This window comes from Podarcis melisellensis (genome assembly GCF_964234715.1).
Source record: "Podarcis melisellensis genome assembly, chromosome: 8".
Taxonomy (NCBI): Eukaryota; Metazoa; Chordata; class Lepidosauria; order Squamata; family Lacertidae; genus Podarcis; species Podarcis melisellensis.
The window spans coordinates 55403727-55431109 of record NC_138540.1 but is presented as its reverse complement, the minus strand read 5'-3'; the positions used below and the strand labels follow the sequence as shown (position 1 = coordinate 55431109).

The following is a 27383-nucleotide window of genomic DNA, read 5'->3' as shown; positions in this document are numbered from 1 at the left end:
ATCAGCTCCAGCCAGCATGGTCAGTGGCTGGGAATGGTGGAAATTGTAGTTCAGCAACATAGGTCCATAGATTCCCTGGCTCTGACCCTTGTGTCTGAAACTTGAGTTGCAGCCTGACATACCTGATGTAGTATAGTCTACTTCACCATTTAATTCTTGCTGAATGTGTGGACTTAGGCCTAAGCCTGCAGACCTGAATAAGTAGCTCCAAGTTCCAGCTTCCATGGAGCTGTGCCAGGTGTTGTGCCAGGTGGCAATTTGTGCACCTTATTTTTAAGAAGTGATGAGAATTACTAATCGGTGGTGCTGCTAAGTTATTTGCAGGGCAATGGTTGAGTCATAAAGCTCCATTGCATTGTGTTGAGGTAGAAGAAAACAAAAAAAAATGTGTGCATGCGTGCGCACACACAACTTCTAAGCAGCAGATCAGGGCAAATGATATCTGTATTCCTAGTAGCCAGAATGCGATAACCAACCAGCCATCCTGATTGATTGCTGTGTCTTGTGTCTGTTTGCTGACTGTAGGTGATCAGGGCTTTGCTTTGGATACTGGCACGGAGAAAGCAGAGTACAGTATTGTGGGACCTCAGTCTCTTTAACTGACTCTGCCCTCCCTTCGCAGACCAGTTTGATTTAGGGGTGAGCTAACATTATTTGACATAATATGGGTGCAGTGCAGATTCTTAGTGAAAAGTTGCTTTTGAATTCTTGACCCCTTGACGTATCAGCTGAGGCTTCATCCATCTACTGTGCTGCTAAAGGGAAGTGTACACGAGTCACCAGAAGGTGGAAGGATTTCATAGCCCCACACCCTGCTGATTGTGCAAATATCCCAGCGGTTGCTACAAAGTGGTTGGTGGCTTATTCTTGGGCTTGCTTCATGTCTATATATCCATAACCAGTTGCCATGGCTCCTCTCTTCCTTCCCGTGTGCTGGTGCAGACCATCAGCTCGTTGTGAGCTCGTTGAGTGCAGTTGCCGCTTCCATCCCCATCCCATGACATCCCTCTTCCTGATGCTTAGAAGTTGAGGAGGTTGCTTGGCCTTTTCATTCCCTCTGTGGCTCTTTTGCTCTATCAAGTCACTGAGTGTGTATCTGGCCAAGCCGGTGCCCTCCAGGTGATTTGAACTGCAACTCCCATCTGTATGTTGCTCAGGGCTGAAGGGAGTTGCAGTCCAAAACACCTGGAGGGCTTGGCAAATGCTGATCTGGATTTCATTTGATTGCATTGCAGTTCATAATGAAATTGGAGGTGTAATCAGTCTGCCCTTGTGTCTCAGGGCAGCTGGTTACGGCATAGTAGTCTCCAAGCAATGTTGAAAACAGGGTGCTCTATGGGGATGGGGTACTAGTGTTACATCACCAGTAACAGCTAAGCCAGACCAGGACACTTGCAGCTGATGTGGTTAGTCATTAGCATGTAGTTCAAGAATGTTCTGAAAGTCACATCTAGTTTGACCCTCATATTAAGCATACATTTTTCCTCTCCCTTATGTCTGTGGAGACATATTTGAAATCGTGCCCTGTGGAATCTCTGACACCCAAGTGCAAGAGAAGGGGACAGGCAGACTTCAGAATAAAATGACTGAAAACAACCAGTCTTTATGTGTGAAATTTGCCTAGTTTGGAATAAGTTGCAGAACCCTGCTTTTCTTTCTCTCTTTAGTATAGAGTACACACAGGCCTTTGTGTTTGCTTCTGCCTGAGCAAAGTGGCCTTGGGGACTCCCTGTTCAGCATGATCTCCAAGTCTCTCATTCCCAGTTTGTACTAATCCTCGATTTTTGTCTCCAAAGTGAATGTGTGGAATTGCAGGCTGTATAGTCTGTATGAGAAAGAACTCGTGCCCCCCACGAGGCACCAGTTTGTCTCTTGAGTGTTCACTTTCTCAGGGTTCGCTTTCTCAGGGTTGTGGTCTCTCATTCAGGCTTCAAATCCCAGAAGTTCTTCTAACTCACAGCTTTTTAAATAGCTGGCGAGAGGTGCATGAACCATAACTGGCTTTGTGCATTCCTCTGTGCACCCACCCACCTCCCTCCCTACACATTTCCCCCTTATAAATTCTGTTTTGCTACAACAAACAGCTTTGGATGTTAATGATTTGTGCAAATAGGGGAACTTCAAGGGAATTGCGCTTTTGTGTTTTTGCACGTATTATTGCATCTGCAACAGGGACTTGCACGGGAGGAGGGGTGGGAGGCAGGAATTCCCTCTATTAGGTAGAGGTCATGTGTCGTTTTATTCTGTGAGAGATGCACCAAGTCACCACCTTGGACATTAATGGCTTGATCACATGCAGTAAGCACAGCTTGATCAGTGTTGCCTGGACCTTTTCAGCCAAAGTCCCTCTGAGAATGAACTTGGACCTCATGGCTTCCATCTTTCCCGACTCTGCATGTGTCTCCCCTCCCCTTCACCCAGTAGGCAGCTAGAAGCAAATCTAAGAACTAAATGGGAAAATGTGGCCAAAGGAATGAGTGAAACCATGGACTTGAGACAGTCTTTGTGGCTGTAAGCGCAGGGCAGGGCACGGCACGGCTAGTTTGCTTGCAGCCCATGCTCTTGTTTTGAAAGTGAACGTTGCCTGTCCTCCTGGTACAGCGTTTCCTGCTGTGTGGCCTCTGCCAGGCTCATTCCCTCCAGCTCTCATGAAGCACAGCTGTGTTGGGAGCTGTATTTCTGAAGGGCACCAGATTGGCAGAGGCTGCTTTCGTGCCAGGCTGGCCATGCACCAGCACACCCTGCCTGCTCATGTGGCCACAACCACTTGGATTCTAGGAAGGTCTCCTTTTTTCAAATCTTTCTTTCTTTCTTTCACTCTCCATATGCCACATGGAACATACCTTCTACAGTCAGATTGGTGGCTGGGACTATGCCTTTTCCACCAAGGTTATGCAAGGATTAGCTTGTTACTTCTGTGGTAGAGCATCTGCTTTGGCTGCAAAAGGTCCCAGATTCAATCCCTAGCATCTCCTGGTAGGGCTGGAGGAGTTCTCTGTCTGAAACCCAGGAGAGCTTCTGCCCGGTCACATTAGCCAGATCAATGAAGAGCCTGACTCTGCATAAGGCAGCTTCTTTAGCTGCCTCTTCTCTAGGCTTTACCCACTGAACTCGACAGACCTTCCTTCCTTCTGTTCTTGCTGCTGTCTTGACTGCCTTTTATCAAGTCTCCCTGTGTATTAGCTGCTCCTGTTTGCTTGGTTGGTCCTAAGGCAGAGCTTCCAGGGCCGTGGGCTGAATGTTCTCCTCCCAAAGCTTCCCTGCCTGCCCTCAGTCTGCAGTCTCTTTCCCTCATCACTGCTTCTAAAATGCTGCTCTGTCTACTGCAGAAATCCAGGAGATGGAAGAGCAGCAAGCGAGAGGGGACGGATGCTGCCAACCGGCCCATCAAAGCTGCCGGGAAAGTGATCATTCAGGATGTCTCTTGCCTGCTTCCTGTTCACAAATTACTAGGGGAGATGTACATGTGAGTACCTGGGCCACATGTGCAAGAAACTCTGTGTGGCAACTCAGTCTTGGGTACTGTTCTGGGGGACAGGTTAAGAACTCAGCCTGTGATCCTATTCTGCACTTTCTGTTGCAGGCCTTCACCCTATGAGAACAGAAAGTCTGTCCCTAGGCTGCCTACAATCCTGAATCCCTTCCTCCCCCCCCCCCGCCACTTGCCTGGTTGTCTGTGGTGAGCTAGGTTGCCCCCAGCTGACCAGGCAAATCCACATTCTCTCTTTTAGCCTTAAAGAGCTCCTGGCTGTGATTCAGGCTGTTGGGCCTTTTCTTCCTGGAAGGGGGAAAGCTGGAACCCTGAGCCCACTTCCAGAGCTCAGTCTTTCATTTAAGGAATGCTGTGTTCTGGAGACAGTGCACTGGAGTTCACTCCTTCCAGCTTTCCAGCTATACTACTGTATAGTTCGGGCTGGGGTGGGGAGGGGAGAGGCAGCCTTGTATGCAGCTTCTGGCTTTTCTTTCTCTGTCACTCTGCAGAGAGATCTTAGAGTCTAGTGACTGCTTTGCGCCCTGCTGTGTTTCCAAGCTAGGAAATGGCAACAGGGTGCTGAGGTGCCTTGAGTGCTGTGACTCCACCTGTCCTGGGCAGAAAAGAAGGGAGATTCAGTAACTAGGCACTGCCCAAGTTGTCTGCCAAGTTGTCTGCCCAATAGTCTCAACAGAAGAGGAAGGGAAGCTGCAGAGCTGGCCTCCAGTGTTTGTGTCTCTTTGGAACCTGTCTTTGAATTGTTAAAATGCCTCTTGCTTGCTGGGTGGTGGTGGTGGGCTTCAAAAGCCTCTGTCTTTTGCATGGCTGGAATATAGACTACAGCACACAGGTAAAAGCTCCACCCATTGCTCTGCCCATCTTTGTCTCTGGCCTTACCCACCACCAGCCTTCAATGCCAGTAAGATTGCCTGTGAGGGAATGCAATTCTCTGACCGAAAAGGGTTCCCCACTCCTGCTTTACATGAAATATGGAGAATCAGGCCAAGCCTTTGAGAGTGATGTCTCCCCCACTTGTGCATCACCTGCTATTCTTGTCCTTCAGACTGAACGTGACTGACATCCAGGAGACCTGTCAGAAGAACGCTGCCTCTGCCCTGACTGTGGGACGCAAGGATCTCTTGCAGGTATTTTTGCTAGCCCAGCGAGGCATCTCCCATCGATTCGCAATATTGTCTGGAGAGGATCTTGACTTAGGGAGCAGCAGAGAGTGGGCCAATGGTCCAGCCTGAGCTTTTTACTCTCTTCTTTATTGCTCAGCTACTTGTCTTCTTCTTTCCCCCATCCCTGTTCTAGTGGCCCCCTCTCTTCCATAGGTGGAATTACACCATCCATGCAACATGGAGCTATGGATTTCAGCAGACAACCTTCAACCTCTTCCCTACAGTGTTACTGCTTGCTTTGTGGGCTGCACAGCATGGACATCTATGTGTGTGTGTGTGCCCATCATCTGCAACTTCTTTTCCAGGTCTGGTCACTGGCCACAGTAGCAACTGATCTCTGCCTTGGCCCAAACTCCGACCCAGACTTGGAGACCCCCTGGGCCCAGCATCCATTTGGCCGCCAGCTCCTGGATTCTCTGTAAGCAGCTGGAATAAGAATTGGGGGGAGGGTGGGGAAGAGGCAAGGACCCAAAGGCTTAAACAAAACAGTGCCTTTTATTTTCTTCCTTTTTTCTGGGTGCCTCTTGGGTGTTGAGTGGTTGGTCACCTATAGTAGTGGGTGTCAACAGTTTCTGCACTCCCAGTTTGGGGATCATTGAGGTCATCAGGAATCTCTGCTTTGGCTGCAGCTCCCTCAGCCCTACCTAACATGTGCTGTGGGCAGGTAATCCCATATTATGTTGTGGTGTAAATAAATCGGTCTGCCCTGAATATTTTTGCAATTGGTTTCGTTGGATGTCTCTCGGTTCTCCTATTATGACAGAGGGAGGGAGAGGGAGTTATTTTGCTATGCCATGCAACACTTCATTATCCTCTCTCACAGCTGGCTGGGGAATCTGTGGTCTGCCAGATGCAGGGAGACTCCAGTTCCCATCACCCATGATCATTGGCCATGCTGGCTGGGGCTGATGGGAGTTGTAGTGCAACCACTTTGGGAGGGCCACATGTTCCCAATCCCTTCATCTGTGGTATCCCTTGTCAGTCATATTTTGTTCTCAATTAAAAATACACACTCACAAAAAATTACTTAGCTTTTTGTTATTGCTTGAAGCACCAGTGTGTTCCTTTTCAAATTGTAGATCATCCAGGATCTCATTGGATGGTGCTTATGTTCCCCAAGGCTCCCCAGCCCATCTTCTTTTGCAAATATGGTGACCTATAAAACCATAGAGACTTGAGGAAAAAAAAGGTGTGTCTCTCAGCCAGGCAGTGTTTGTGGGGGTTTTGGTCTTTGTTTTAGTCCAAGCTCTGTATACTTTGCAAAGTGAATCTGAAATCAGGCACAAAAATTCAGCATCCTGGTGTTCTCACCTTTTCCTCTGCAAATAAAAGCAAAACCAAGTGAAGACCCCTTTTTTGCTACAAAGAAAAACCCAAGAAACATTGGGAAGTATGAAGAATGTGATATCCCTAAACCTGCTGGTGGTAATGCTAAGCAGGAATTCTGCTTTGGAGCACTTGTTTGCCTCCTCTTTGGTTTTGTTGAGGGCAAAGCAAATAATGGTTTATATCTACATGATATTTTCCTCTAAGACATTGGGTTGCCAAATCTGAATTATTTTTTCTTTGGGGGCAGGTGGCCCCCCCCATCTCTGCTTTGAGCCTTGTGTGCGTGAGTGGCCATTGGTCTACCCAGTCTTCTCTTTCCCTCCCCTTCCTAGGGTGGCCCACTATTGCCGGCTCCATGACGTGCAGACTCTGGCCATGCTGTGCAGCGTCTTTGAAGCCCAGTCCAGGCCACAGGGAGCCCTGATTCCTGTGGGATTCTTTCCTCAACGCTCTTCCAGCCACAGCCGATATGTACGGGTAGACTCTTCCTCTGACTGCTTTCCCCAAAAGGACCAGTCAAGGTCGGTTCTTCCAGTGATGAAACTTCCCTCTTGTTTCCCAACAGCCCAGCTTTACCTCCTCTGGCTCCTGTTCCAGCATGTCAGACCCTGGACTCAGCACCAGCAGCTGGAACATAGGTGAGTGCACTGCTGTCAGCTCTGAAATATCCAGTAGGAAGAGATTTTGGCATCTTGGAAGATCACCTTCCAGCCCTCTTTGTTCAGATAATTAAAAGAAAGCTTAGGTTTTTATATCTGGGTCTTTTCCTTTGTACTTTGGGGACTTAATAATTGTGAGCCACTTTGAGAACCCAGAGTGCATTACAAGTGGGATTTTAAAATCAAAAATAAATTTGGGTTGTCGCTTTGCACTTGGCAAATCTGCTTTCAAAAGGGCAATTGAACACAATTGTGCGAAGCACTTCCCATTGACTACCCAAGCCCAGCTCTTGGGCAACTTGGCCTTAATTCACAATGAGAGGCAGTGACTGGCCCAAAGCGACCTAGTGAGCTTCATGGCTGCATGGGGATCGAACCCTGGTCTCCTAGGTCCTAGTCCAAAACTCCCATCTCCATCAGCACAGCCCTCTGTGAGCTGCCACCATCTTGTATCCACCCTTTGACCTCCTGCAGCCAGCAAAGAATTGGACCACATACCAGCCTGGGGCGAGTCTTCACCTGACGACTTCCGCTTTGGGAACTTGGCATTCACTGACCACCGGGATCGGGAGAAGGATCAGCATGACAAGAACAAAAGGTACAGAAGGGTGGTCAGGCGTGGGAGGGAGGGTGGCAGAAAACTTTCTGGTGTCCTTGGTTGAATGTGATGCCACAAGGGAGGTGAACTGAGCTTCAAATCAACTGCATTCCCATTGGCTCTGGATTCCTTTTTTTTTTTTTTTTTTTAGCATTTCCTGTTCCCTCCTAGAGTGCAGTTAGGCTGAGGCAGGGGTGGGAAGTGGGGAACCTTTGGAACTCCAGGCTAGCTCTTGGTTTAACTGGGGAGTGCAGCTGAGCCAGCAGGTCGTTTTGGTCTGCCAGGGAGCTGGAATATCAACACACACATTTATTTTTGAGGTCCTCATGTTTTCATTTCTTTTTAAATCTTCCATGCCAATCTCCCACCAACAATATTATTCAAGTTTTAAGTTATCCTTCCTCAAGCTGCACCCCAGCCAGCACTTGGAGAGCATGAACTTGGGCATGGGTGTAGCCATGATTGTTTTTTTTTGGGGGGGGGACAGGCTTCTGTTAGGGAAGCAGAACCTCAGATTTCGATTTATTTTGATTGAGTGTGGGAGGGGGCAGCTGTCTCCCTGGCTCCCCCTGGCTACGCCCATGAGCTTGGGAAAGGCTGTTTTAAATGCTGAGATGTTTGTGCACAGTTTTCTCTTTGGAAGGATCTTGCCAAACCTGAGGAGGAAAAGCCCTGGTGCTCTCCTCCTTCACACTGATACAGCTGGTGGCCAGCACTGTGCTCCTTGAATGCTGTGTCTATTACATTATTCAGCTCTACAATTTTATATTTCTGCAAACTATTGCCAAGATAAAAGTTACTCTCTACTTTACATGAACATGCGTTCTCAATCATTCTCCTCTGCCTCTTCCTCCCAACTTTAGAAAGTTTTATTCTTTGTGAGCCACTTTTCTTAACTGTTTGACCTACAGAGGCACATACAGTAGAACCTCAGCTTTCGAGCGTCTCGGAAGCCGAACAATTCAGAACCAGAACGCTGAAAACCCAGAAGTAATTGCTTCCGTTTTTTAACGTGCCTCGGAAGTTGAACGGCTTCCAAGGCGTGTTTCCCCATTTTTTCAATTGATTTTGCCAACCACCCTTTGATCCTTGGTTTTTGAATGTTTTGGAAGTTGAACGGTCTTCCGAAATGGATTATGATAGAAAACCTAGGTTCCACTGTACTACGATAATACTGTGTACTACAAACATACAAAACTGAGAAGAATAAAAAGCAGCAGCATGAAGCAAAGCCCATCTAGGTAACTTGGAACGTACAGAAAAACCTACATAAACACAAAACAAAATCAGATAGGTCCCTGCCCCTAAGAGCACGCAATCTGAATTTTATTTGGAGGGCGGGGACAAAGGGAAGAGATGTGCAGAGGTGGTACCATGCAGTGACTGTGAGTAAATGCCAGGCTTTGCTAGCCTGGGACAAAGGTGCTCAGGTGCCCTTTGACCTCATTGTATGCGGAGATGAGGACTCTGTGATCTTTCTCCAGGCTTCTGGACCCAGCCAACACCCAGCAGTTTGATGACTTTAAGAAGTGCTATGGAGAAATCCTTTACCGCTGGGGCCTGCGAGAGAAGCGGGCGGAAGTTCTCAAGTTTGTCTCTTGCCCCCCTGACCCGCACAAGGGGATTGGTGAGTAGAAACCACGATGGAGGAACTATAGTACTCAGTGGAAAAGTAGATGCTGTGCGTGCAATAAGGTCCTGGGTTTCCTTCCCACAGAAATTGTCCTTGGACTGGGTAGCCTCTCTTTCCTCTCTCCCTCCTACAAAATTGAACCATGGGAGCAGAGAGTCTTCCTACTTTGGTTAATGCGATATTTGCCGGAGGGGGCTTTTTAGCTTCTTCTGTTGAGATGCCCTCTGGCAGAATGAAAAGAAGGCAAAACCAAAGAGCCCACGGTGGTGGTGTTAGTAACATGCTGGCTTCCAGATCCTAGCTTTCTGATTTGCCAGCCTTTTCCCTGCAGGTGCAGCCTTGCTTGCAAGAGCCCCTCCAATAACTTCTCCACCGCTTCTCCTTTCTTCCTCTCCTTGCAGAGTTTGGAGTCTACTGCAGCCACTGCCGCAGCGAAGTGCGTGGCGTTCAGTGTGCCCTCTGCAAGGGCTTTGCGTTCCAGTGTGCCATCTGCCACGTGGCAGTCCGAGGCTCTTCCAACTTCTGCCTGACTTGCGGGCATGGAGGACACACCAGCCACATGATGGAGTGGTTCCGCACTCAGGAAGTGTGTCCCACAGGCTGTGGGTGCCACTGCTTGCTGGAGAGCACTTTCTGACCAAGCATCGCTGGAGCCTGAATTTGTCCACATGTGATCTCTGTTGGGCCACTCTTGGGAAGCAGAGAGGCTGCTGTCTTCCCATGTTGCTTTCAGGAGGAGTGGCCAGTTGTCTTAGTTGCTGATGGGTTGATGCAGCACTCTGCCAGCAGACGTTTGGGTGAGCTGGCTTGTGGTCCATGAGCATCCCATAAGCTCCTGGAGGGCTTCCTGTTTCAGCAGAGTATCTTCCCTGAAGTGCAGGGAAAGAGTCTGTTATTTGCAAAAGACAATCATTGGAGAGGGATGGAGGGATTACAGGCCTTGCAGTCAGTCTGGAGATGAGGAACAAATCAAATGCATTTGCTGGATACTTGAGAAATTTGCAGCACACCGGGAACTGTGTTGTGATCCACTTCCCCCTGAACTACCATTCCTTGCCCTCATGAAGCTCCCTGTACTACACAAACAGAAGTATCAAAGTTAGCAGAGAGAGAAAGAGCTTTGTATACATACAAGGGGGAAGATGCACAAACCTTGACAGGCTGGGTTGGCTGAAGAGTCCCTTGTGCACAGAGTGCAGCATAATCATTTCTGTGAGCATCGAACAGAAAGCTCTCAACTGGATTTCTTCTCTCTCTCCATCTGAGAATTGGGCATGGCTTCATTTCCAGAGATGGGTGGCCTGTTTGATTCGCTCCCTTTCCCCTCCTTTTCGTTTTACAAAAGGCTGTTACTTCTGGGCCTACCTCAGTGACTTTTTTGCTTGGCTGTGCCTCTTGCACTCCTTGAGGACCTGCCACCCATTGCAGGACTGGAGTCAATGGCCTGCCAATTCTGGTGTGGATTCTGTAAGGCCAAGAGGGTCTAAGAACAGCTGCAAGGAGCAGCACCAGCCACCGACTTTGCAGTAGTGATTTCAGGACTCAAAGATCAGTATTTTTTCTTGCCAAAATGCATTCCGGCCCAAAGGGAAGGGCGAAGAAAGAGGCTCCCCTCTGGCCAGCAGGTGCCCTGATTCTTTGGCAGATGGAAATGGGAGCCTGAGTGGAGTTCTTCTGTCTGCTGTCTGGGGCTTTGACCGTCAGGCTAGCTGAGCCAACTTAGTGCATGGACACTGCCTACATGGTTCTTTTCCAGCCTTGTAGTTCAGGAAGTGTATTTGTGTATATTCTGTAATAAAATGAGAACATTTTATAAAGCTGTCTTGCTTTGTCATCACTGCTTGCAAATTGTCTTGCACTCAGTTAGTGAACGCTCATATTTCTGCTTTGTGGTGGATTTCTCTGTGCTGCCTTTATTATTGAGCTGCCAAATGCATGGCATTGTACTAAAAAATTATTGTAAATTAGGCTGAGGAGGGCAACTTGCCCATGGCAGGCCTGATGTTCTTGCTAGGTGCCTGTGACATCATCATGGCAGCTAAACCAAGATTGTGGAAGGCTTTTAGACAAGACGCGGGTGGCGCTGTGGGTAAAACCTCAGCGCCTAGGACTTGCCGATCGTATGGTCGGTGGTTCGAATCCCTGTGGCGGGGTGAGCTCCCGTTGTTCGGTCCCAGCTCCTGCCCACCTAGCAGTTCGAAAGCACTCTTAAGTGCAAGTAGATAAATAGGGACTGCTTTATAGCGGGAAGGTAAACAGTGTTTCCGTATGCTGCGCTGGTGCTGGCTCGCCAGCTGCAGCTTCGTCACGCTGGCCACATGACCCGGAAGTGTCTTCGGACGGCGCTGGCTCATAGCCTCTAGAGCGAGATGAGCACGCATCCCCAGAGTCGGACACGACTGGCCCGTACGGGCAGGGGTACCTTTACCTTTACCTTTTTTAGACAAGAACTAGTAACAGCCAGTTTCAATTTACAGGTGCTCTCTGCCTTTTACATTCCTATGCATGGCTCAATTCACACAAAACATGAAGCCAAACCACCACTTAGCATGAACACATGAGCCTGCCAGCTCCTTTGCTCCTCCAGTCCCGCTGTAAGCTAAGACACAGTTTGGCTTTCTTCGTCATTTGAACCTGACCTTGTGGTTTTGTCTCCAGACAAACTAAGCAAGGTTTGTTCCTAGGTTTACAGGTCATGGTTTGTCTAGCAGGGGTCCTCAAACTTTTTCAGCAGGGGGCCAGTCCACTGTCCCTCAGACCTTGTGGGGGGCCGAAAAATATTTTTTGGGGGAAAAATGAACAAATTCCTATGCCCCACCAATAACCCAGAGATGCATTTTAAATAAAAGGACACATGATCCTGTGTTTGTGTGTGAAGCTATGGTTTGGCTTTGAGTTATTTGCAGACTGGATCTGTGTGTCCCCGTTCCTGCTCCCAAATTGACAAGTTACTATTTTTGTATGTGGGAAAGTATATTTCCTCTGACTTGGCATCACCTCAGGCAGGAGCCTAAAAATCGGTTCCGTATAGAAACCCAGAGTTTGGTGTTAGCATTTTTAACCTCATTTGTATTATTTGTGCGGCTCAGTCTTCCTCTGGGCTGAGCTCTTGCAGTGTGTCCCTTTCCCCAGCCTCCCTTAAGTGCTGACTCTAGTTTGGCTGCATGCAGCGCTCTCTTGGCTGTCTTCATGTAGGGGGCTGCGCTGTCAGTGGTGCCAGATACTGAACCTCGCAGGACATTCTGTGGGCATTTGTGCTGCCTGTGCTGGGCCTCATGTTTCCAGGCCTCATCCAAGGGGACAGTGTGTCACTGCCTTGCCCTCTTTTTGGACAAGACACAGAAGAGTGTGTTGCATGTCTCTCACACTTCTTTGAAACCCCCAACACAACTCAAAGAGGAGCGGGGGATCCCTGTACCATCTGTGTGTGCTACTGGGCTTTGCATCAAATGTCAGCTGTTCCTGTCATCACCAGGTGGCAGCAGCAAATCACCCAAGAAGAAACGCTTGCTCCCCAATTGCTGCTGGTCTGTGGGAAACTGGATCTCAGTCACACTTGTCGTTCCAAGTGAGGGAGTATTGTTGATACTTTGTGTGTGTCTGGAGAAGATGAGATTGCAGATCTGGTTGCTCTGCTCCAAGGATGGCACACACTTTAAAAAAATGTTGGCTTTCTTCAGGTTTTCCGCACTGGCCAAGAGGCAGGAATGCCAGGGTGTTCCAGTAAGCAGGCAACTGGAGGTGCCATGGGGATTTGGTATACGTGCCTTGCTGGTCTCCATGTATCTAACGGTCTGGAAAAAGGGGCTGAGCTGAAGGGATCTCTCTGCAGTGTGCATCTGTGACTGCTCGTGTCACAGAGGCATCAACAGGTGCTTTGACAAGGGTGATGAGTAAGGCTGATGCTCAGGGGTGATAGATGTGGAGCCGACTGAGTGAGAGCAACAGGTAGGATAGTTGATATTGATTCCTGCATTGCAGGATGGCCCTTTGGGTCCCTTCCAAGTCCACAGTTTGATGATTCTATGACCTAGAATCTCTAAGCAAGCAATGGATTTTGGCTTGATTATGATCCTGGAAATGCCTTCAGCTTCTGCGCCCAGGACTCACGTACCCCTCCCCCAAAATCTGAGCTGTAGGAACTCAGATATTGGTTTCCCCTGGGGCTGATGGGACTTGTAGTCTAAAACACCCAGAGGGCAGCAGGTTGGTGAAGGCTGGCCTTGCATAACTAAGTCTGCATGATGTTCCCACCTATATTGCCAACTGAAGACTATTCTCTCCCCCCCCTGCCACAGGAACACATCCGCACCCCCCCTTGTATTGGGGAACCAGAAAAGGTGCCTGACTGGGGGGGGTCACAGTTTTAGGACACTGGGGAAAATGGTTAGGTGTTCATATCTGAGTGGTGAAGAGATTGAGGATAGTTGGGCAGGACCCATCACCCCTTCCTGCCCTCCCAAACATGCATCACCCATGGTGGCTCCTGGCACAAAACAACACATTCACTCAGAGCAGCCGTTAGAGACTCAACCTTTATTTCCTGCAACTGCACGGGTAAATCTATTTACTCCATTTCTTTCATTCTAAATGGGAAATGCTTGGGGGGCGGGGTTAACCTTCCTTTTCTTGCTGGCTGCAGCAGTAGCTGCACATTCTTTTTGCTGAACACAACAGCCCTACAAACAAGGCAGGGGGTGTGGGGTCTGCATTGCAGGGTCACAGCCAGGTGCCACAGGACTTCCTGTTTGTTTGCTGTCCTGAATGTAACCTCACCTATATTTTTTTGGGGGGGGGGAGTGGAAGGAGGTAACGCAGGCAGATGGATGTCGAGGTCATTTCAGGTCGGCCTCTGGGCTGTCTTGGCTCTTCACCCGACACAAGGTGGACCAGAATTGCGTCTTGAATGGAAGCAGGACAGGCAGTGCTGGTCCGAAGTCCGGGACTGCTGTGATTCCATGGAAGAGCTGCTTGAACGGCTCCTGGAAGGCAAGCAAGGCAGTTGGGTTGGAAGCCTGCAGGCACAGCTGGGCAAACTAGTGTAGGATTACTGGGCATCAAGAGCATTAAGGCATTGTCCTTTCCACACTTGATGCTCTCTTTGGGAAAGGAGCCTTGGGTATGTAATGACCTCTAAGTGGTGGCCAGGTTTGCCTCTTTTTCTTACGGAAGCGCTGACGAATTTGCAGCCCTGCAGATGTCGCTGAACTCCAACTCCCATCAGCCTGGCCAGAAGTCAGGGATGATGGGAGTTGTTGTCCCATAATATCTGGAACGACCATTGCACCACCATCTTTCCCCCATTTTTCCAAGCTGCTTTGTAAGGAGTTATCTTAAAAGGTGGAAGTATGCATCTTATCCAGCCAAGCCATCTAAGGCAGGGGCCATGTTGTGGGACTTCAAATCCCATCAGCTGCAGCCAGTGTGGTCAGGGATGATGGCAGTTGTAGTCCAACAAAAACTGGGAAGGCCGCCAATTCCCCATCTCTAGGCTGAGGCTGCTATTCCTTTACAGCAGCTGCACCATAGGCACAACTCCAGCAATTGCCGTATTTCTCATCACCACCACTCCATACTGGAATGAGCCAAATCACTTCAAAGAAGCAGGAGAGCTCTGCCATAAGAGACTGGCAGCTTCAGATGTGAGTGGGTGCATCTAGTTTAATTTCTTGCAGGCAGTATTTCAGCTTACTTGAAAAGCAGGGAAAACTGTAGGAGTGGGAAAGCTGTTGTACCCATTGTTTTGTTGCTTAATAAATAAAACAACTGCCTTTTCCCATAAAGGTGAACTCAAAGCAACAAGGACCTGGGAGACCAGGGTTCAAATCCTCGCTTGGGCCACAAAGCCCACTGGGTGCCCTCGGGGCAGTCACTGCCTCTCAGCCTAACTTACCTCAGTTTCTCCCCTATATGGATACTTCAGTGTCCCCCTATGAGCTCCCTGGCTGAACTTAATTCCAAACATCACCTCTTTTTTTGCTGCTTTCTGTGCTGTGAGACGTCTTCAGTCAATGCTATCAGGCTGGTTTCCTGAGCAGTTTTTTGAAATGGCTCCATGCTAGGGCTGAAGCCTAGGCCTGCTGATTTTTTTCCTGGATCTGGGGGGCGGAGGGCAGGGAGTTTGGGGGCTGGACTAAACTGAATCAGAAAGTGTGCAGTTACGGCAGTCTGTTGGTGCCACCCAGCTCCACTTCTCCATTCAGATTCCAGGCCAAGGGCTGAATGAGGGCCAATAAGCTGAAGGTGTATGTTAACAAGATGGAAAACTGGACCACCCAGTGGTCCCCTCAAACAGAGCAGTGGGTCCCAAAGGGGGCGGTGCTACCCCTTGGGGGGGGGTGCTGGGATTACTTAGGAGGACCCTAAGAGCCAGGGGTGTGGTGGAGGTGTACATTGATCATGGCATCAGGTTCATTAGTTTTGTCGACTTAATGAAACTTAAAACAGTTTTAATTTGATTTTGAATATGCAAGTAATTGTAGGTTGTACACACTGCTATTCTGAACGAGGGTTTTCACAGGGTAAGGTTGGGGCACGGAGAGTGAGTTTATGGAGCCAAGGGGCAGGGCCACCCAAAAGTTGTGGGAGTCACTGAGAAAGAGGATACCTTCAAACAGAGGGCTATCATTTGTAAAGTGCAACACACAGCCACCGTAGGAAAAAATGTTTTCCCCCTCTCAGCCCCCTTCCCCAGCTCTAGAGTAGCTGCTTACTCAGGACAGATCTAGAACCAAGATTGCACGTGGGTAGAACCTTTAAACAGCAAACTGCCTGGGATGCTGGAAGGCTGCTACCCCCCCCCCCCCGGCTATGAATGAATGAATTGGCCTATTCCAGCTGCTCCCTGGAGTGAGGGATAAAGAGCTTCATTTAGGAAGGCTGAGAGAAGGCATGGGACCATAGCTGCTCCAATGCCTGCTGCCTCGAGGGTATGGGGTAGGGCAGTTCCCACCCAAGGGTCTTCCCAGTTTCCCTGAAATTATGCCATCTGACTTGGTGGCCTGTTCTCGATGGATTAATCAATTAGATTTATACACCTTTTTCTCCAAGGAGCTCAAGGGGCATACATGGTTCTCTCCCCATTCAATCCCCCGCAACAACCCTGTGAGGTGGCCTAGGCTGAGAGACAGTGACCAACCCCCCAAGGTCACCCAGTGAGCTTCATGACCATGTGGGGATTCAAACCCTGGTCTCCCAGGTCCTCGCCTGACACATTTAACCATTGGAGAACACTGGTATTTCGGTCTACAGAGATTTCCCCATGCCCCAGTTCTCTAACAGACTGTGGCAGCTATCTTTGTTTCCCTTTGCCCTGGTTTGCTCACCTCTGTGCTTCAGGCAGTTTTTTCCCCTTGGCGTCCCGGAGGTTCAGCTGCCTTAGGACGCGGATCAGCTTGCTGATCTGCCGCAGAGTCATTTCTGGGGCCTGGCATGCCAGCCGCTGCCGCTGGCTGATGAGGCAAGGCGGGTTGGCAAAGAGGGAGAAGTAGCTGTTTCTGCCCAGGAGCTGCACCGCTTGCTTGTTCCCATAGCAGGAGGCGTACTGAGGGCGCAAGGAGGGGAGAAAAGCAAAGCAGGTTAGCGCCAGTCGAGAGGCTGCCCCAGAGCAGGTTCACCAAGTTGCACGTTTCATCGGATTAGGTAAGTCTACCATATTTGGTGGTGGCTCTTTAGTCCGTAAATATAAGGTGTATATGTTTTAGCCAGAATCTCTTTGCAATCTTCTCTGCCGGCTCCTGTTGGTTAGCATCCTTTACTTCCAGTATTGCCGTACCATTTAAAGAACATGCTGGATGAAGCCAAAGGCCCCTCTGGTCCAGCATCCTGATTTCACAGCGGCCAGCCAGATGCCTGTGGGAAATCTGCAAGAGCACAAGAGCCCTCTCCTCTCCTACGTTTCCAGCAACTGGTATTCAGAAGCATTGCTGCCTCCAACTGTGGAGGCAGGGCATGGCTATCACGGCCAGCAGTCAATAGCTGCCTTCTCCATGAATTCATCTAATAATCTTTTAAAGCCATCTAGGCTGGTGACCATCACTGCCTCCTGGGGGAGTGAGGGCCATAGTTTAGCTATGCACTGCAAAAATCTTAACTCCATCTTGTAAGAGATGTCTTCACATTGAGACACCTTCCCACGGATGCCCTTCTCTCCTTATATAAAACATGCTGGTGATCAGTTTAGCTGTGATTCTTGTACTGCGGGGTTGGACTAGATGAGCCTTGGGCTCCCTTCCAGCAGTACAATCCCAGGATTCTATGTACTAGCTGAGTTCTTTGATCCTGTTGCACCTTAGCAACATTTTAGATTATAAGCACTAGGTGCAGATACCATTCTGGGGAGAAAGGTGGTCCACAAATGGAGTAAGTAAATCAATGGGCACAGCTGGATTGTTTCTTACCGGGACAAAAGTGGCCATATGTCTTCCGAAGCAGAAGAGGTGGTCCCAAGAGGTTTCTGTGAGGTTGATTAGCTGCTCAGCCCTTGAGAGTCCCGTCACTGGCCAGCTTTATAGGGATGCACCAGTGCTGTGCCGGAAACCAAAGGATACAGGCTGAGCTGTGCCTGCTGCCCACCCCCTTGCCCCGTTCCAGTGACCTCATCCCTGGTCAAGTTTCTCTAAGCAGTGCCTGTGCCTGCCTCTGCTGGCTCATCTTACCCAGAGGGCGGAGGCAGCCAGGAAAAGCAATCAATTAATTATTGGCCGCCATTGTGCTCTCACAAAGAGAGAGTTGGGCCTAGGAAGAGCGGCAGCAAGAAAGTAGGGCTTCTGCAAATAAGGGATGTGAGTTGGGCTTACGGCATTTATATACTGCTGAGCCAAAATTGAAAACAAGACAAAACACTCTGAGGCTCAGAGATCAAACATAGATAGCCACATTGGTCCATTAGCACAAAGCAACAACAGCAACACAAGGGCACCAGTACTTGTCATTGTTCAGCCATTAGTCCCCCAAAGCAGCTAACAAGATGCAGGAATTAAAAGCCAGCAGAAATGGACAATAAAAGGAGCAATAGCATAGGACACCAAATAGTTGCTAAGGATGCTTCTAGATGGGTGCTTAATATGTAAGTGGATTATTGGTAACGGACAGACTGTGTTTCATACTCTCTCAAGTGTCCCTATTTTCCAGGCACATTCCCAGATTTATGAAAGCCATCCCTGCTTCTGATTTGATCCTGGAATGTTCCTATTTTCTCCACCAGCGCCACAGTGGCAGCTGCGAAGGGAACATCCTGTTTGTTGTCTCTCCTTGGCCTCTCCTCCCTTTGGGCAGTTTGTAGCGGCTGCTGGAGAGCGGATGAGGAGGAGGAGAGGCTTCTGCTGGCAAGGCCCAGCCTCGCATGATGCACTAGCTCTGAGGAGCAGGCAGAAGGCAGGGCCGCCCTGGACGGGAAGCGGAGCAGAGTTCAAGGAGTCTTGATTTAAAAGAGACACAAAACCTTTGTGTGTCTGCATCTAATCTTGCCCCTTTCCAAAATTTGTTTATTGGTGTTTGTTTTTCTTCTTGTAAATCAACCAAAGAATAAAATAAAATCAGAATTAAGAGGCATTTTCAGGACAATGGAGGGCATGTGTGCTGTGTCCCATTGGTGAAGTTGTGGTGGCATTCATCCTTCCTCGCTGGGTGTGGGTTGACAAAAGAGTAGGGGCTTGAGGAGGGTCAGCTGGGGGTGGGGAGTGAGAAATGTCCCTGTTTTCATCTGAGGAATGTTGGAGGGTGTGGGATTTCCCCCAGAAAGGAATAAATCTGGATAAAATTGGTGTGGTTGGGTGTGGGAGAGAGGGGGGGGGGGGACAGACTGGTGTTTTGATGCCTCTGACATTGTGTGAATGCAGCTTTTTTATTAAGGAAAAAAAGAGAGACTTGCATGCATGAGTAGCTCCCATTCCACCATAAATACCCATCTGGAAGCAACCTAAATAAGAATAACCCATGGCACCTTCACAAAAGCACCAAGCAAGATGGCTTACAGTTGCCTTAAGTGATGGCCACCACCTCGGATGCCTTTAAAACAGGGCTAGACAAATTCATGGAGGAGAAGGCTTTCAAGAGCTACTAGCCACGATGGCCATGCTCTGCTTCCACAGTTGAAGGCAATAATGCTTCCAAATACCAGTTTGCTAGAAAAAAAGAGGAGGCGAGAGTGCTTTTGTGCTCATGGAGTTGCTGGGAGTTGAAGTCCAAAACTTCTGGAGGGCACCGTGTTGCAGAAAGCTGCTTCAGATAATAAATCTGTTGGACATTTCTAAGCACCGTAGAGTTCCTAACGTGCTCTTCAGAGAGCATCAGTATTTAAGAATAATGAAAAATATGCTTCTCAGGGAAACCTTGCAGGTATTTTACCAGCAGCTGTCAACATCATCCATAGCATGTCCCACCTCACACTGCAACTTGGGTGAAAAGGGCCTTGTCTTTAGCAATCGACTGGATGCAGAAAGAGCATCCTTCTGTCTTGTTGTGCACTCAGGGTGGGGGCAGTATTTATTTATTTTTCAGAGGGACTGGCAACAGATACAGCTGAGGACAGAACGTGTCAGTGGAGGGGCTTGTGACCGAGGAAGAAGAGCCCCAGGAAGGGGCCTATGCCATTGTGTAGTTAATTGTGATACACATTCACTGTGCCAACAAATGCTATGGTGGCAGATTTCCTCCATCATCGGGATGTCAGGCAGAGTGGTGTGTCTGAAGGTGGAGCATCAGGTTATCGGTATCCAGGAAAAGAAATGCATGACCACAAAGAGAAGAGAGATTTATGTGCATGCATACAGATGCACACACAGAGATAGGCATATTTGAACGACATATGGCAAAACCTCAAGAGAAACAGAAATTCTGCCCCCCAAAAAACCCCCACACACTTCAGAATGAAAACAATATCAACGCACAAAAAGATGAAATCAAACAGAGAAATTTCTTCTGTCATGTTGAAGCCCATTTCACAAGAACTTTACAAGACAGGTGAGATGAGAATTTGTAAAGGAGGCGCATGACTTTTTATGGGAACTTTTATGATGCCTTGAAGACTAGCAGGTTTTTCACCACAAACCTATACAGTGGTACCTCAGGTTACAGACGATTCAGGTTACAGACTCTGCTAACCCAGAAATAGTACCTTGGGTTAAAAACTTTGCTTCAGAATGAGAACAGAAATCGCATGACAGTGGCGCAGCGGCAGTGGGAGGCCCCATTAGCTAAAGTGGTGCTTCATGTGAAGAACAGTTTTGGGTTATGAACGGACCTCCAGAACGAATTAAGTTCTTAACCCAAGTTACCACTGTACCTGTTTCTGTTTTCTGTAAATCCTCTTGAATGCAGTGGGGTATATTCTCAGGTGAGTGGGTGTTAGGAGTGCAGCCTTATTGTGTGACATCTTCTACTGACTACAGCCCACTTGACTGGATGCATGGAGAGTGATCCTCCATAGGGAGGGGAGGCTCCTCACGAATGGGAGGAAGGCCTGTTCTTTTTTTTTTTAGTTTAATGCAAGACTACCGGATCCACTCTTCTCATGCCAACACATGATCTGAAACACAGCTGTCCTTCAAAATTCACAGTTCTCCAAATTTTGTGGTGCAGTTTGACCAGAAAAATGCATACATTGGTGAAAAAGAAATGCGAGAGCTTAAAACTGACTGATTCATTTATCCCTCAAGTCCAAACATACATAAATAGGTACAGAAAAAGGGGGTCAAATGTTAGTTGTCTAATTGATGAGACCACGTTATTCATATCCTTTTATTTCAGTGGCTCTGAGTATGACAGACATTGGGTGCAACCCTATATTTCCCTGCACCAAGAAAACTAGCATGCCATGTGGGCAGCTAGATCCGAACCCCTCTCTGATTTCCCCTGTTCTTATACCTGGTCCAGACAGAAGTGAAGCAGGCGCAGATGGCAACATTTTTGATGTGGTCTCAGACAATGGTGTTGCGCTGACAAAGCAGACACAAATTCTACCAGGCAGTTTTGCTTTCCCCTTCTGATCACCTACAGGATTTTGATGAAGAAATCAGGTTTGTCAACCTTTAAATTGCATAATGTTTTCAGGAAAGTCTACTGCACTACAGTAAATAATCACTCCAGGGTGTATTGTTCAAGTTCTCATTTAAAGGTGTTTTCTGTGGCTATTACTCATGGCTGAGTAAGATTGTCTTCCATGATCACGGTTTTAACAGTGAGTCCGTAAGTGACTGTGGAGGCCAATTCTGGATCCACACTCCTTCCACAGTGGGAACATAGGTTACAAGGCAGGAGTTCATCACATTGAGGGTTTGTCAAACTTGTCTTTTAGCTCTTAGCTCATTTCTCCTTGTCACCCTAAGTTTGTGCTTCTTCAAAGTCCATGACACCTCTGGTAAAGGCTGTTCTCCAGTAGGAGTGCTCACAGGTCAGTGTTTCCCAGTTGTCAATGTTTAAACTACTTTTTTTTTAAGATTTGCCTTGAGAGAGCTTTAAACCTCTTTTGTTGTCCACTGTTTTTGTTGTCTTAAATTGGGAATAGAGTAGTTGCTTTGTAAGATGATAAGCAGGCATCCATACAACATGACCAGTCCAACGAAGTTGATGTTGAAGAATCCTTGCTTCAACACTGGTGATCTTTTGCTTCTTCCAGTACACTGAACATTAGTTTGCCTGTCTTCCTGAGTGATGTGTAGAATTTTTCGGAGACACCGTTGATGGGATCTTTCGAGAAGCTGGAGATGGCATTTATAAGTGGTCCATGTTTCACAAGCCCACAGTAAAGTTGGTAGTACAATAGCTTTGTAAACAAGCATTTTGGTCTCCCTGCTAATGTTCCGGTCCTCAAACACTCTGCACTTCAATCAGGAGAAAGCTGCACTCGCAGAGCTCAGGCGATGCTGGATTTCGACATTGATGTCGGCCCTTGTGGAAAGATAGCTGCCCAGGTAGGAAATGTGATTGACACTTTCCAACATTACACCATTAAGTTGGATTTGTGGTGCTGCAGAGGGGTTGTTTTGTGCACTTTGGTTTTTTGGATATTGAGTGATAGACCAAGCTTTCCATAAGCTTCTGCAAAAATATTTAGGATGGTTTGGAAGTCATCCTCTGAGTGCACACACTACATTGCCATCAGCATGAAGCTCTAAGTACTCCCAGTACTTTAAAAAAATACAAATACAGCAAAACAAAGCATCAAACTGAAACACACCATAAAAGCAAACATAAAGGTCAGAGGAGTAAAATTTTCACACCTATTGCTACTCCCAGTACTTAATCACTGGTTGAAATGATTGTGCCTAAATGAGTCATGCCCATTAATTTCACTGGATAGGCATGCCTAAATAAGAAACTCTTCAGCAGACACACACAAAAATACAGTGAAGGTGTCTGCCTGATATCAACACTCAGGGGTTCCAAAGTGTTGCCACACTAAATGATCAGGTTTACAGATGTGGTGCAGGTATTATGTGGCATCTGTAGTAGTGCTAGTTCTGCCAATCGAAGTGGTCAGATGGGCATGTATGGGCTAAGGTGATGTCTTATGTAGCATGGAATACAGCCCACAGACACAGTTTCCTATTCTCCCTCTCTGCTATTGGAATACAGAGCACTGAAGTTCATTGTTTGTTTAGTGTGTGTGTGTGTGTGTGTGTGTATTGTTCAGGCAATTGTTGGGGGAAGGGGGCAAAAGGCAAGGGGGAGGCGGGGGGAGTATAAATGACTGGAAGCATAAATGAAAAGCAGATACAGTATGACTAGATCAAGTGCATCTGTTTTGTTGAATTAATCAGAATTTGAATAAATGTGCAATTAATTGTTAGCGCTTTCAATCTTATTCTGTTTATCTTCCTTAGTGGGTCATGCAACCTGCCGATCTGCAGAATGCTTTTTATAGTATGGCATGGCATAGCATGGACTAGGGATGAGTTTTTGGAGCCAAGAAGGCAGTGGCCTGAAAAGGCATTTATTATTTTTCTTATGCTACCCCTGGGATGGTGAAGTAACTTCTGTTCAGGGCCTTATTTTTTGTTAATCCTTTTTATGCCTGTAATAAAAGATGGCAGAGAACTCCCTCCCCATACCTTCTCTCCTTGTGAAGAAGGTGTTTGAGGCCACAGGACAGAGGCTTTCAACCTTTTTGAGTCCACGGCTCCCTTGACCAATTACATTCTTTCTGCAGCACCCTTGTGGGGCTCATGAGCCCAGTTATGTCACCCCTTGCCTGCAGAGCTGGCAGCCTCTCACCCTTTTTTGAACACCCTCCCTTGCGGAGTGTTCCCTCTGGGCAGCCACCGCTGCCATCCCTGGTCTCTGAGCTGCCGGTCACCCTCCCGCCCCAAAGAGAGTTGCCTCCCAGAGGCACTATCCGCTTGCAGAGCTTATAGCCAGGGCTGCTGCAATAAATAGCTGTGCAAGCCTTTGGGAGACAGAGACGCAAGAGGGCACCAGAGAAGGGAGGGAAGGAAAGAAAAGAGGGATGGAGGCCAGTGTAGCCCACAGCACCCCTGAGCATCATTCAAGGCACCCCAGAGTGCCACGGCACACTGGTTGAAAACCACTGCTATAGGACATCGGTCACCCCATCTAGTTCATCACTAGGCTTGCAGCTGGGGAAGGAAGGCTGTCTCCAAATTTCCTCTCCCCCTTAAGTTTTGTTAAAACAAATAATTAAATGTGCAGCAAAGCCTTTGTTTAAAGGTCTTCTTGTAATGTTTCTCTCTCACAGAGGCCAAGCAAACCTCTAGGCACCCTACCGAAACCAATCAGAAGCATGCATTCTTAATGTGCTATTTGAAGTGTGCAGACATCATGCAGACCTGTCTCCCTCCCCAGGCTGCAGTGTGTGTGTGTGTGTGCGTGTGTGTGTGAGTGAGTGAGAGAGAGAGAGAGAGAGAGAATTCATTTTTGTTTCACTTTTTGACCAGAAGGACAGGAGGCACAGGTTTTTCGACGGAGAAAGAATTCTGCAGCTAGGATGGCTAGCAATCCTATGGGTTGCCTTCAGAGAAAACCCATTGAAATTAATGAGCCTTACTTCATCATGTCTATTGGACTTAATGGGTCCACTAGGACTAGATGGATTTTTTTTTTTTTTTTTTTGGCAGGAGGAGATAATTCTGGGTTGTGTTGAAAGGCAAGAGGTACTTGGAGAGAGAAAGAGAGATTCATTAAGCCCTTTTTTGTTGTTGGTTTTCCCAGCTCCAACAAATTCGGAGGTAGACTGGTTCTGAACCTGGAGGTTCTATACAGCAATCAATTGACAGGTGTCTTTCCTTCTCCAGGTTCAGGGGCAGTCTATCTCTGAATATGCTGAAGGAGACAAACAACAGAAAGGCACGTTTGGCATCAGGCCGTGCTTGAAGGCTTCATCTGGTTGCCATTGTGGGAAGAAGGATGCTGGGCTTGATGGACCTTTGGCATCATCTGCACAGATGCTTTTGTATTCAGAGTACCCATCCCTTAAAGAAGAGAAATTGCTGATGTCTGTTCAGTTTCCTGAGCCCAGTTTATTTTTATTTTTGCCAACCTGTGAACACAACTGAGTGCTTTGAGGACCTTAGCATGTTGTGAAGCCACGGTGATTTTGATTCTGTGGGTTATACTACAGACAGAAAAAGGAAACATTTGACTGCTCTCCTCCACCTAAAAATAGTTTCCAGAGTTGCTTACAGTTATCAGTAATGAGACTAGAAATCACAACGGGGGTCTCCATTTGAGGAAGAAATTTAAAATCGTGTATTTATTTATTACATTTATATACTACCTTTATCTTCTAAGGATCTCTTCCCCCGTCTTTTATGAACTTATTTATTGATACTTATTCATAGATATACAGAAATACATACCCATTACATCTTTTTAGGGTTGCCATATGTCTGGGAAGCCCTGGGCATGTCCTCTATTGGGGGGCCTACATGCCCATCCAGGGGGATTTTTACAATTTTAAGCAAGTGTTTGGGTTTAAAAAAATTGTGTGTCTGTGTGCGGCTCAGGTTCAGGCTCTTGCCCAGGTGTGGGCGAGGCCACGGAGGATGGCAAGTGGGCGATAACTCAAAAAAAGCTCAACAACTTTTTTTGCCCAGATTCTTACCTCTGGAAATATGGTAATCCTAATTATATACTAAGATAAGACAGCCATTTAGTCAAGAAAATAAGAGACCTAAAAAGAGAGAGAGAGAAATGGAGAGAAAAAGGAAAGACAGGAAAAACTGCAGAAAGAAAAGAGTAAAAAGACTTCAGGTTCTGCTCTGCCTTAATGGAGGCAACACCCACAACAGTAGGAGATCGTTGGCTAAGGAAAAACAAGGATGATTGAGGGTAATTATCCTTGTAAATTCCCCCCAGGGATGGGGACGGACAGACTTTACTTGCAGTTTGTCTCGGTACCTGGCTCTCACTCCAGCATGGGTTGCACGAGGCAAGGAGGCGCTGAGTGCTAAAGCACTTTGCCTGTCAGTAACCCTTCTACGCTGCCATTAAGAAGCAGATGTTCTCCTGTTAATTAGAATTTAATTGGACGCATACTAGAAGAGATGAGATCACAAACTGCGGAACAAACTAACTGCAAGGACTTTAAGGTTTGAACTTGAGATAAGACTTCATTCAGTGCAAAAGACAGTGGGAGTTTCTTTGTTTAAAATTTTCTTCACTACATTTATGATTTGGCAACCCTCCTCTGAATCTTAGTTCAAATTATATTTCTACAAGCAAGGAATTGGATTATAAAGATGGAATATAACATCAAATGGAACTGTGTATGAAAAAAAGGAAAAAGGCAGAGAAGCTCTATTTTGCAAAAGATTTACAATGGAAATTTAGAGCTGATTCTTTCACATCCTTTATTATTTATGAATTGAACTGAATGACACTAAGAGGACTTGGAATTTAATTTAATTGGCAGTATAATTGCTCATATATCTTCAGTTGGAAGGGAGGATGAAAGGAGTCTGTGTACTGCCAAGGAACTGATGAGTATATTTATGTTAGAATTCCTGCTCCATAAATTGCAGTCATCTGATTTTTCTCTATCACATGACGGTGTATGTTTTGACTCCCCAGAGTGGGACGTGACGGAGGTAGGATGTTTGTGTCACTTTGTTCCATGAAGGTCAGACTATTGTCCTTTGTTCTTTCTCTTTGCTGTCTGATGCTAAAGAGAGAGGGAGCCATATTGCAGTGCTCCATGTGTGTTTATATGTAAATAAAGTAAATAAAGTAGATTAGCCAAAATAAAGTAGATTAGCCAAATTAATAAAGTAAGTAAAGTAGAGTAGCCAAAATGCTGAGTTGCTGAGGTCTGTCATGTGAACTGCGCAGAGTCTGTGGATCCCTAAGTGTGCCGGTGTCTGTTGGCATCAGTTGCTGTGATGTTTGGGCAGAAGAAAGCTTTTGAAACTCCCAAACGAACGACCAGGAGGGAGAGAATGTGCCAGTCGGGCATGTGTCTCTGCCAGGGTCCTACTCAAGTGTAGGACGAGCTCCTGACAATTTATTGAGTTATCGGCAGTTCGACAGACTGCTCTTCTTCCTAGGTTGAGAGGAAAAATGGTGACAACAGGTAATATTTATTGGGACAGAGTGACTTTTGCAGCTGTTGTTAAAAGTTACAAAACAATGAAGGATGGGACAGATCAATGGAGAAATTTCTCGAACAACAATGGGCTATCAGCTCTGCCCAAGGCATGACGGATAACTGTAACAACCAAGGGAAAGAAAGACATAACATTTTACAAGGACAGGAAGAAACACCATGGACAGAATAACTGCCATACAGAGTAAAAACAAGGCTATAGTTTGAGTTCCTCACTTGTAGTTTTATAAATAATTTAATGTGTCAACATGAATAGAAGTTATTATGATTGGAATGTAATTGAAATTAATAAGATTTTGGAACACAGATACAAAGAAAATCATCAAACCATCAAACCTAGCATGTGGGGGGCTACTTTATCGAAGTTATATGATTTGGTATTTGAACAATTTGTATTAATAATTGTATTATAAATTGGTATTGTTATAATGAGGCTATTATTGGACTGTAATTGAAAACTAATAAAGCTATTATTTTAAAAATATTTTAAAAAGGACTTCCGTCTCTCTGTCCTCCAGCTACATATGATATTCTTTCCTTAAAATCAAGGCATGCTATCTTCCATAAACCAGTATTTTTGCAGTCTTCAAATCATTATATTACAAGTTCATTTTCTCTTTCATAAGAAATTTCCAATCCTTAACGAATGTCAGTAATGATATTTTTTCTAATTAAATATGTTAACTTTGCGCTCTCAGCCAGATCCAATAACTTTATCAGCCATTCTTCTATAGTGGGTAGGGCTTTATCTCTGTGCGTGTAGCAATCTCACTGCTGTACTGATACATTGTAGTAAAAATAAAAATAAAAATCTTCCAAGGATCTCAAGGTGGTGTACATGGTTCTCCTCCTGCCCATTTCATCTTCACAACAACCCTGTGAGGTAGGCTAGGCTGAAGCAATGGTGACTGGCTGAAGGTCAGTCGGAGTGGGGATTTGAACCCTGGTCTC

At 46.9% G+C, this 27383-nt stretch overlaps 2 protein-coding genes across 2 annotated transcripts in view; one reads left to right on the top strand and one right to left on the bottom strand.

Annotated features, from left to right (window-relative positions):
* The window catches only part of WDR59 (WD repeat domain 59), a 56744-nt gene extending 46055 nt beyond the window's left edge, over positions 1–10689 (top strand). Inside the window, exons 19-26 of the mRNA XM_081921777.1 lie at positions 3330–3466; positions 4536–4617; positions 4959–5071; positions 6315–6453; positions 6548–6620; positions 7116–7239; positions 8724–8866; positions 9274–10689. Of these exons, the coding sequence (XP_081777903.1) occupies positions 3330–3466; positions 4536–4617; positions 4959–5071; positions 6315–6453; positions 6548–6620; positions 7116–7239; positions 8724–8866; positions 9274–9509 (1047 nt within the window). The 3' untranslated portion in view covers positions 9510–10689. The remainder of the gene's footprint in view (positions 1–3329; positions 3467–4535; positions 4618–4958; positions 5072–6314; positions 6454–6547; positions 6621–7115; positions 7240–8723; positions 8867–9273) is intronic.
* A 2738-nt stretch (positions 10690–13427) lies between these two features.
* LOC309376518 (uncharacterized protein) lies at positions 13428–20979 on the bottom strand. The gene is made up of 4 exons (XM_081922914.1): positions 20738–20979; positions 17272–17398; positions 16198–16415; positions 13428–13854 (listed from the first exon to the last, which is right to left on the bottom strand). The coding sequence occupies exons 2-4, from the start codon at positions 17287–17289 to the stop codon at positions 13743–13745; spliced, it is 348 nt and encodes a 115-aa protein (XP_081779040.1). The 5' UTR covers positions 17290–17398; positions 20738–20979; the 3' UTR covers positions 13428–13742.
* Between the last annotated feature and the right edge of the window lie 6404 nt (positions 20980–27383).

Excerpts from the sequence above, each read along its gene's own strand:
- LOC309376518 (XM_081922914.1), bottom strand. Across the intron at positions 13,855-16,197 it reads AAACTGCCTGAAGCACAGAG|GAGCCGTTCAAGCAGCTCTT; the intron begins GTGAGCAAACCA and ends CTTGCCTTCCAG.